This window comes from Limulus polyphemus, unplaced genomic scaffold (assembly GCF_000517525.1).
Source record: "Limulus polyphemus unplaced genomic scaffold, Limulus_polyphemus-2.1.2 Scaffold8859, whole genome shotgun sequence".
Taxonomy (NCBI): Eukaryota; Metazoa; Arthropoda; class Merostomata; order Xiphosura; family Limulidae; genus Limulus; species Limulus polyphemus.
In genome coordinates, this window is record NW_013674469.1 from 1,833 (window position 1) to 13,383 (window position 11,551).

At 32.6% G+C, this 11,551-nt stretch overlaps 1 protein-coding gene across 3 annotated transcripts in view; it reads right to left on the bottom strand.

The window, feature by feature from the left end:
• Nucleotides 1-11,551, bottom strand: part of LOC106475599 (protein ABHD4-like) — a 14,149-nt gene that overhangs the window by 1,465 nt on the left and 1,133 nt on the right. The window contains exons 1-7 of one of the 3 annotated variants that reach the window (XM_022379667.1): nt 9,925-10,363; nt 8,048-8,190; nt 6,418-6,702; nt 4,282-4,542; nt 3,831-3,945; nt 1,213-1,399; nt 102-176 (exon numbers count right to left, since the gene is read on the bottom strand). In XM_022379667.1, the coding sequence (XP_022235375.1) occupies nt 117-176; nt 1,213-1,399; nt 3,831-3,945; nt 4,282-4,542; nt 6,418-6,702; nt 8,048-8,190; nt 9,925-9,983 (1,110 nt within the window). In that variant the 5' untranslated portion in view covers nt 9,984-10,363 and the 3' untranslated portion in view covers nt 102-116. Of the gene's footprint in view, nt 1-101; nt 177-1,212; nt 1,400-3,830; nt 3,946-4,281; nt 4,543-6,417; nt 6,703-8,047; nt 8,191-9,924; nt 10,364-11,551 lie in introns of those variants that run through there. The other 2 variants (XM_013936275.2, XM_022379666.1) reach the window with 2 other exon arrangements.

Below are 11,551 nucleotides of genomic sequence, written 5' to 3' on the forward strand. Positions count from 1 at the left end.
CAGTTGTGATCTGTTAAAAAAAACACATGATGTCATGCTCCCTGAACCACCTGTAACACATAAAACAGTCGTGATCTGTTAACAAACACGTAATGTCATGCTCCCTGAACCCCCTGTTACACATAAAACAGTTGTGATCTGTTAAAAAACACATGATGTCCAGCTCCCTGAACCACCTGTAACACATAAACCCTTTCCAGAAGGGTCACGGGTCAAAAGCCATGTCATCGCGTTTCTTGACTCGCATTCACAATTTTATTGAACTACTGTTTTATGAATTTATGTCAATAAGTTTGGTATCAAATTGTAGATTATAATTGAAATTTTAGTATTATACATTACTCAATTTCTTAATTCAAAAGTAAATATTAAAAAAACACAGTTATACAACAATTTTTGTGTTTTATGTGGTATGTTGAATGCAGCACTGGTTCAAATTAGATGTTTGTGATGTCACCAGCAACCGAGTACAAATGTCGTAACCAGAAGAGATAAATGTTAATTTACTGTATAAACTTAATTAGTTGAAAATCTGACCAGACACTTCTAAACTTTCCTTTAATTTATGGTCTACATTAATTCAGTTGAGAATCTGACCAGACACTTCTAAACTTTCCTTTAATTTACGGTCCACATTAATTCAGTTGAGAATCTGACCAGATACTTCTAAACTTTCCTTTAATTTACGGTCTACATTAATTCAGTTGAGAATCTGACCAGACACTTCTAAACTTTCCTTTAATTTACGGTCTACATTAATTCAGTTGAGAATCTGACCAGATACTTCTAAACTTTCCTTTAATTTATGGTCTACATTAATTCAGTTGAGAATCTGACCAGACACTTCTAAACTTTCCTTTAATTTACGGTCTACATTAATTCAGTTGAGAATCTGACCAGACACTTCTAAACTTTCCTTTAATTTACAGTCTACATTAATTCAGTTGAGAATCTGACCAGACACTTCTAAACTTTCCTTTAATTTACAGTCTACATTAATTCAGTTGAGAATCTGACCAGACATTCTAAACCATTCAGTAGCAACAATTGAAAAGAACATTTGTGGAGATATAAACACAGTTCTCAAGCTAATAATATAATGAAACACCAACGTGAAAGTACTCGAGAACAAATTGTCTTCAACACCTCCGTAAGGCGTAACACATTCTACAGCAGAGAAAAATCTACTGGTTTCTCAACAAAAACATTTACCTGTACATCTACATAGGAGTTAAGTCTCACAAATTTTGTTTGGAATCCTGTCTGCCTGTCCACCCAAGATCTCGAGCCATAAATAAAGGTAATGGGCACGTCTTCTCTAAGCTGGTGAATCCGACTGATCATCGGGTGCTTTGCCCATCCAAAGTGAGCCGTCAGAGCCATGAAGGCTTCCTCTCCGCTACAGTGAACATAAAATTGAGATTCAATATATTTTATTTGAAAAAAATAAAAAATTAAACAATACTCTGATAAGTTTGTGTTAAAGCAACTATCCATTAGTATAGCGTACGACATTTCTCACATCGTGCAGTAATAATACAAGATACTATACATAACTAACTTGTCAACGATAACACAAGATACTATACGTAACTAACATGTCAACTATAACACAAGATACTATATGTAACTAACATGTCAACAATAACACAAGATACTATACGTAACTAACATGTCAACTATAACACATGATACTATATGTAACTAACATGTCAACAATAACACAAGATACTATACGTAACTAACATGTCAACTATAACACATGATACTATACGTAACTAGCATGTCAACAATAACACAAGATACTATACGTAACTAACATGTCAACTATAACACAAGATACTATACGTAACTAACGTGTCAACTACAACACAAGATACTATACGTAACTAACATGTCAACTATAACACAAGATACTATACATAACTAACATGTCAACTACAACACAAGATACTATACGTAACTAACGTGTCAACTACAACACAAGATACTATACGTAACTAACATGTCAACTATAACACAAGATACTATACATAACTAACATGTCAACTACAACACAAGATACTATACGTAACTAACATGTCAACAATAACACATGATACTATACGTAACTAACATGTCAACAATAACACAAGATACTATACATAACTAACATGTCAACAATAACACATGATACTATACATAACTAACATGTCAACTATAACACAAGATACTATACGTAACTAACATGTCAACTACAACACAAGATACTATACATAACTAGCATGTCAACAATAACACAAGATACTATACGTAACTAACATGTCAACACATGTTCCCTAAACTTCATAAATCTATGGTTTTTACAGATGTTCTCCAAACTTCATAAATCTATGGTTTTTACAGATGTTCTCCAAACTTCATAAATCTATGGTTTTTACAGATGTTCTCCAAACTTCATAAATCTATGGTTTTTACAGATGTTCTCTAAACTTCTAAATCTATGGTTTTTACAGATGTTCCCTAAACTTCATAAATCTATGGTTTTTACAGATGTTCCCTAAACTTCATAAATCTATGGTTTTTACAGATGTTCTCCAAACTTCATAAATCTATGGTTTTTACAGATGTTCTCTAAACTTCTTAAATCTATGGTTTTTACAGATGTTCCCTAAACTTCTTAAATCTATGGTTTTTACAGATGTTCTCTAAACTTCTTAGCAAATATAAACTTATGTTCAATGAGGAGAAAAACTTAAACAAACCAAAAAGTTCATGTTAACAGATGAAAACACTTAGAGATGCACAGAACGACATGTTAACAGATGAAAACACTTAGAGATGCACAGAACTACATGTTAACAGATGAAAACACTTAGAGATGCACAGAACACATGTTAACAGATGAAACACTTAGTAGATGCACAGAACGACATGTTAACAGATGAAAACACTTAGAGATGCACAGAAATACATGTTAACAGATGAAAACACTTAGAGATGCACAGAACGACATGTTAACAGATGAAAACACTTAGAGATGCACAGAAATACATGTTTAACCATAGAGATGCACAGAACTACATGTTTAACCACAGAGATGCACAGAAATACATGTTTAACCATAGAGATGCACAGAAATACATGTTTAACCATAGAGATGCACAGAAATACATGTTTAACCATACAGATGCACAGAACTACATGTTTAACCATAAAGATGCACAGAAATACATGTTTAACCATAGAGATGCACAGAAATACATGTTTAACCATACAGATGCACAGAACTACATGTTTAACCATAAAGATGCACAGAAATACATGTTTAACTATAGAGATGCACAGAAATACATGTTTAACTATAGAGATGCACGGAACTACATGTTTAACCATAGAGATACACAGAACGACATGTTTAACCACAGAGATGCACAGAAATACATGTTTAACCATAGAGATGCACAGAAATACATGTTTAACCATAGAGATGCACAGAAATACATGTTTAACCATACAGATGCACAGAACTACATGTTTAACCATAAAGATGCACAGAAATACATGTTTAACCATAAAGATGCACAGAAATACATGTTTAACCATAGAGATGCACAGAAATACACGTTTAACCATAGAGATGCACGGAACTACATGTTTAACCATTATTGTTTTTCTTTGTGTATTACACTAAGTAAATGGCAGAATGACAATATCAATTCTGAATAATTTTTGAGTTAACAAGTGTTGAAACAGAGTTAGGGTTTTGATGTGTGATATTCAGATTTACTCACCAAGTATCATACACAACAACAACACACGCTAGACACGTTAACACAATTAATTCTTACGTTGGTTTCTGTGCATTACAATGATATATGTATGATGGAATGGCTTCTTTATCTTGAACGACAGGGTTAAACTTTTGACACAAGTCAGGTCGAAACTTGTCAACCAGTTGTGGACCTGTAACAGAAACATTTATATTATTCGAGCAGTTTAACAACATTTTTTTTTACACAACTCGATGTTGCAAAGTTTTCACTGTTCTTAATTGAGTACCTTATATTTTAATAATGCTAATTACATTTTGATTAAATATTTGTCGGCTACAAAGTAAGGGAAAGTTAACTATACATCGTTTAGTAGCAGCTTTAGTCTAGTTTTTTTTAATGAAAACCCTTCTCTAAAGAAGTTTGAATTATAGTAAATTCAGTTGCATACACCATCGACATCCAGTTTTAGGAAATATTTCCAATTTATCTTTTATTAACCTTAAACGGTGTACAAGTGTCCACTCACCCCAAGGTCCAGCTACTCTGAGGGCAGCCAGAGGATTAAATGGACGTAGCATGGTAGCAACTAGTTTCACCCACATCGGGAGTTCATAATGATGACTCGTTGTGATTGGTCTTTCTGGAAATCCCCAGGGATCAGCCAATATCAAATGAGCTATTCTGTCAGGATGAGCCATTGCGTATGAAGTTGCTATGTAACCACCTAAACTATGGCCTAAGAGAACCATTCGATTAAGACCCACCCTATTTCTCCATACCTCTATACCTGCAAAGATAAAGGCATTTATTACATCACATGTAGAGACACACACACACACACAGACTGCCTTGGGTTTGTTTTTAACTAATCCTGATATGAAATTTTACAAGCTACTAAAGAATTTCGTTATACATTTGTTAACCTGGAAGTTATTTTGAATTTTTAAAGATAACAATGCAAGCTACTAAAGAATTTCGTTATGCATTTGTTAACATGGAAGTTATTTTGAAGTTTAAAGATAACAACTATTGCTGGTCGAGCCCGGTGACTTATCCAATAACAACTACTGTTTCACATATAAATACTTTGACTCTTAAGAGCTTGTTTTTGTCAACTATGTATAGCAACAAGTTAACCGATCTACAAAAAGTAAACCTACCCACTCTTCTGTCATGATTACACATTTTTTTGTCCAAGAAAATATTCATAGTTAAGCCCATGGGAATCGCTAGGTACTTGAAAAATTTGGGGCTCAGGCTTATAGACACGGGAAATTTTGCCATTTCAGTATGACATCAATCATGGTTTTATGTTCTGATTTTTCAAGACACCAACTGGAGATTTGGAGCACTGTCAAACAGAATTGGGGCACAGGTGCCAGTGCCTAGCAAAGCCTCTGTTTGAAACTTATAAATGGTTGGGCTGTAGTGTTAGTTTTAAAATTTAATAATTAATATTCTTGGAAACTTTGTTATGATTTAGAGAGGCTTCATAATTTGTTGTTTTTTTATTCTATTATTTATTACTCTATTTAATAATTGTTACATTTTTTTTTTAGAATACACTTTCTGAAGATATACATATAGAAAATAAACAATATTCCAGCTATACCAAAACTGTTTAATTTCAAAAACAAAAATATATTACTTGGAAAATAATCTGACACTTTAAAAGTAACAAAAAATACAAAGTGTGCTTCTTTGTTTTTTTATTGTTGCCATGTGCAAAGCTACACAATGGGCTATTTGTACTGTGCCCACCACAGGTATTGAAACTCGATTTTTTAGCATCAGAAGCATGCCGAGCCAACGAGGGACCTGTTCTTCACAAACTATATATATCGTAAAACAATACTGTGAACTAATACTATTTACTGTAATAGCTTAATCAGTAAATATAAACACTGGGAATTGTAACTAGCTTTTTGATGGTAATATTTTTGGTCTAAATATAGATTTCACATTTCCAAGAATAATATTTAATTATTTTTAAAAGCTCGGATCCGCATAACTTTCATTAAAAAAAGAGTGTTATTTTCGGATCAGTATCGAATTATATAGTTGTACAGGTTTCTTTCAGTAATCTTAAATTTAAGCACGTAGAAAAAAAAAACAATTTGGTTACAAATTTATCTAATACATTAGGATAAATGGTTGAGTTTTATTAAATATTTTCACATTCCAAGCTTCAAAATAGAAACACTACTTCATTCAAGACCCTGTAGAAAAAGTTGAACCCACACAAGACTCGAGTTCATTCCGCTAGATATTCCAATGGAAGTTTTTCATCCCTTAAAGAAATCGACAGTCTTAACTTCACATTAACTAATTCATGATCATCCCGATGCTACCAAGTCCCGTAAAACTTTCATTACTTAAGAGAAGTTTCAAATACTAGTTTTCTAAGAACTAAGTTAAATAACAACATTATCAGTTGAAAAAAATTATTTATTAAATTCTGCTATTCTAACAAAAGGTGTAATTTTACAATGGTCCTAATTTCCTTCTTATCAAACCTGCTCTAATTTTCAATTAACTATAATTTTTAATACATTTTACGTGTTTTCCTATGTAGCTTAAGTATAGTAGATAGTTGGCCATGAAACTGTTTAAAACATATAATTTAACAATGAAATATATCTAAAGAAATAAAGGTTCATACTTTCAACAAACTGTCTTTCCACCTCAAAGGGCTCAGTACTGAATGTTGGTCGAGAACTACGGGCAAATCCCAACATATCAAAAGCATACACGGGTCTGAACGACGAGAGACTATCAATATTTAACAGCCACAACCCCACGCCAGACCCAAAGCCGTGGAGAAGAACGACTGGCAGACGGTCACTTCTTTGATCTGCATTTAACTTGATGGTCCACATTCTGTGATCTTCCAGTGTCCATAATTTTCCCACATTTACAAACTGGCCGTGACACTTTCTACTGATAACTGAAACAGAAATTTAACGACCTCGTTATCTCGCCCATTTAAAAAAGGTACACACATAACAGAAGTTGTTTATTGAAACCTACTAGTAAAAAGGTCATTACTTCGTCCAGAATACATTATATAACTGTTAGTAAACTGTTTCAAAATTAATTTTAAGCTAACCAACTTTTAGTTTAGAAGTTTTTCTCTCTTTGATTAACTTTACAGTTTTCGTGAAATATTCTATCAACCCTTTTGAGATCACACTTATAAAATGAAGCAGAGTCGTTTTCAAGTTTGTTTCTGAAAAAGACAAGTTTAATGTTTTAAAACAAGGTGTCAAACATAAAAAAAACTGTAATTTAATACCATCCATTAAACTGGTAAAAATAAAAAAAACGAAACACTGACAACAAAGAAAGCAGCGCTGAAATTGTTGATAACAGAGAAAAAAGAGCTTAGTCTTGTAGCTGGCACCAGTATGACAGTGATACTTGTTCCGAATCGTGGCTAGGGTCAACTAGACAGCTGCTTTCAGTAACACAGAACTGAAAACCTAGCTATTAAAATAACAATAACCTAAAAATGGTCACCTACTTGTGTACCACTACATTTTCTACCTCTGTCACGTGTAGTTTGAAAAACAATTATCTTTTGTGCATGATACTACATCAAGACCAAGACTTGAATGTTATTAACTGACATGAAGTAGCCCTCGGGCTCCCAGGTTTGATTCCCACAACATCAAGTAACTGAAATGTTGATACTCAGCTACAAATTAAATGTAGAATTTACACTTGTAATATTTAAAATAATCAAATTTTATAAACTAAAACTATTCTGGAAAATGCTGAGATAAAACTATACTTCGTAAAGAAAGATGTTTATTTCCTCCTGACTTTGTAATCTTCCCGATACTGAAATAACGTAATACAATGACGAGTTTAACCATCTGTTTAAATACTGTACGTCTTACAAATCTATAACAATGTGAAAAAAAATATATATGTGAAGAAATAACAGTGTCATAGAGATAAAAAAAAAACTACAACAAATGTTATAAGATCAAAAAGAAATTTCTGAAACAATTCCAGCTTTTTCTAGCTGGGACATAGATGAATATCTGCACACTAAAAAGAATGTATCTACATAGTTTTTACTTTTATTACACACTGAATGTTTGTCCATTTTTCTATCCTTTAAGTTACGTTGTTTTCAAACCAATTATTATGCTACTATCGTACTAAGAACAAATTAATTCATGTAAATCAGCATTTCAAACAACTCAAACATATCATCTTCATTATGAAGATGTGACACAACGACAACCTGAACTAGAACTGTTCAACTTTAAACAGATACTTACATGAAAGAACTTTCATCTCTGAAGTCTCCAGTTCTTCAACTGAAGTTGGACACCAACGAATCCAGCCCATCATCCAATCAGGAACAAATTTCCAAAGTATCATAAACACATTTACTACCAGCCCAGCTATTGAAACAACCCACCTGATAAATGAAACAATAAGAACGAATGTAATTATTGTATGCTTGCTAAATATAGGCTTGTTTCTACCTAAAAGAATCTTTCCAATCTCGACTCTCTTAGTTTCTCCATTAAAATATATCATTAATTGCTTCAAAAAAATGTATGAAACTCCAATGAAGATACAAGTCATTCCTGTGATTCCATATGTAAATCATTTGGTTAGATCACACTGCCTTAAACAAGTATTTCAAGTTTATTACGCACTGAAGCACAAGTGAATTTAGATTATAAGAAGTTAATAAATTTAATGGTGGTTGGACAATGTCAGTATAAATCCCCACTTCAATGCTTTAATAAACTGTTAACTTCTGTAACTCTGTAAAGCCTATGCTGAAAGTTAATCCAAGGAACCCTTGACATACCACAGAAAAAAAAAGGAACTTGTTCATATTGGCACTTAAAGAAAAAGGCTTCTGACTTCTTTGTGCTGTATCCTGATTGCAACAGAACATGAGGACACAAGCTCCAGCAAACTTCAAAATGTGACTGGTTTATGAAGTCAGTTGCCATGACATTAGTGGAAGGCAGTGCCATGTAGGAGTTGAAGAGTAAAGTCACCGATTTCTTGTAAACTAAAAGATAGGTTTAAATTTTTCTTTTCATTTCCTCAAGGATGAGTTTTCAAAGACAGTCTTGGAGAAGCAAAAAAGGGACCATTTAACATATGAGCTCCAAGATGACAAGCAAAAAAGGGACCATTTCCTTATATGTTGTCATCTTGGAGAAGCAAATGGTCCTTTTTTCTTATATGTTGTCATCTTGGAGAAGCAAATGGTCCTTTTTCTTATATGTTGCCATCTTGGAGAAGCAAATGGTCCTTTTTCTTATATGTTGTCATCTTGAAGATCAAAATGGTCCTTTTTTTTCTCATATGTTGTCATCTTGGAGATCAAAATGGTCCTTTTTTTCTTATATGTTGTCATCTTTGAGAAGCAAATGATCCTTTTTTCTCATATGTTGTCATCTTGGAGAAGCAAATGGTCCTTTTTTCTTATATGTTGTCATCTTGAAGATCCAAATGGTCCTTTTTTTTCTCATATGTTGTCATCTTCACCATAAGGTCAATGCTGGTGCCAGATTCTTGCTGCTGGTAGGGGAGGATGAGGTGGACTACACAAAACAAATGAGGAGGCTGAATTTTCCAGGGGAAGCTAAGGCATACATTTTGGGATGGCTTCAGCCCCAATAAGCACCACCACCACCCTTGCAAAGAGCATGTATGGTTAACTGCTTTAAGTTTGACTAATGTTGTTGATACTTCTTTCCAGACTAATTATATAATTGGTTCACTGTTTTATATCCCAATTTTGATGAAATTATGTATATGCTAATAAGTATTATAGCTATCAAATTACTACATTGTAGCTTGCTTTTTGAAATCTTGTTAAAACCAAGTTATATTATTGTTTACGTTTTTTCTAACATTCTGCTGCATTAATCTTTTATAATGAATGTGATATAGTTAGTTAATAAAGACTATAATCAAAATACAACCAACTATATATTTCAGAACCAGATCTTAATTAAAATATATATTTATATAATTAGTCAAATTAATCTACATTCAAAAATGACAAAGTCTCAATAAAATTTAAAAAATTAGTTTTAATAATAATACCTAAAGGTCAATATATATTACATACAAATGTTTTAATTTTGGAATTAAACTTCGAAACTATAACAATATAACCTACCCTTCAGTGGCTTCACTAGCTGGTCTGAAATTATCCGCCTGTTTCGATCTATTTCCCATAAATTATTATTTTTATCATATTAACTAATAATTAAGTTAGTTCAAATAATACACTATGAATTATGATATACTTGCTACTTAATAAGTAGTAAAAAGCTCTTTCTTTTGGCACTTTATTTTTCACCTTCGCTTCGCGAATTTATGGTAGAACTTAGAAGTCAAGAGGGTTAGTCACCTACACAGTCCTAAAGGTTACTAACGTGAATAAAATATATAGAGAAAATACGTTATCAATGATAAAACTAGGTCAAGGTATAGCGCAATCTCTCCCATACTGCGTGTTACGCAAAGATAACTTGGAATTATGCCATAACTAAAAGTAAAATAATAAGTCAGAAAAATGTTATCAATCAAGGTTTGCTATATAGATAAACTACACGACCGCCATCTTAGTTATTTTATTAATTGCGGTCTGTAAAATATTTTGGCGTTTTAGATTAAATTGAAGTTTAAAAGTAATATTTCAATTTTAAGAAATATTCTTTCTATCCGAATTTTGAATCAATAAATATCTAACTTAATAATTTTTTTATTAGATTTTAGAGCATATCCAGAGATACTGTGGCATAGCTATTGTTACGACAGCGAGGGTCACGTGACCCTAGTAACACGTCATATTCTCGAAGGTTCGTGAATCCTCGAGTGTTTACTAGATTTGCGGTATTCTTGTATATATACGACCGCCAAGAAGTGACGGCAACGATGTATTTGAACTGCAGACAGAGATAAAGACTGACAATTGAGTCGAGCGAGCTCATGAGTCGTTTGTTGTGAATTATAGCGTTTGTTATGGCGTGACTGTGGAAATTAAGTGTATTGCTAAGTTGTATTCAGAAAGAATAAACCAGTTTTATTTAAGAAAGGACTTGTAACGCTAAAGTTTCTTCGGAAAGAATTTTTACGGAAAATTAACTAACGACCAGAGACTTAACAATATTAAAATAAATACTGAAAATTATCACACAGTAAAAGTTTATTCATTTTTTTATTATGTTTATTGATTGTACGGAAGAGAAATCAACGCCGCCAGCCTCTCTCAATATAGTGAAAATGAAATAGTTTATAACTATTAGCCCTATTTCATCTTTATTAACAATGTAAAACAATAGCAGTGCAGTCAGTTTAACGTTTGCTGCTAATTTTTTGTTATGATTAAGTCCAAGATAATTCTAATTTAACTTTCATCTAGTAAAAACAGGACATTTGTCAGTCGTAATGGTTTTCATGGAAATTCGTATAGTAGCAACTACAAAAATATTTAATACTTTGTAATCTATATAAATATAATAATACTGTCTGTTGTGTGTCCGCAGGATGTAGATGGATCTTCATCAAAATTGGTATGGAGGCTAATTAGGTCCATACCGGGATACATAAAAATTTTCAGTTTTGCATTTTGTGGTTTCTATGGACGTTTTTGCGTTTTTTACCACTACTTTGTCCTCAGTTGATGTATCTTCACCAAATTTGGCATGAAGGTTTGTTGGGTCCATACGGAGATGCTTGCAAATTTGTAGTTTGTATGGACGTTTTTGCGTTTTTTACCACTACTTTGTCCTCAGTTGATG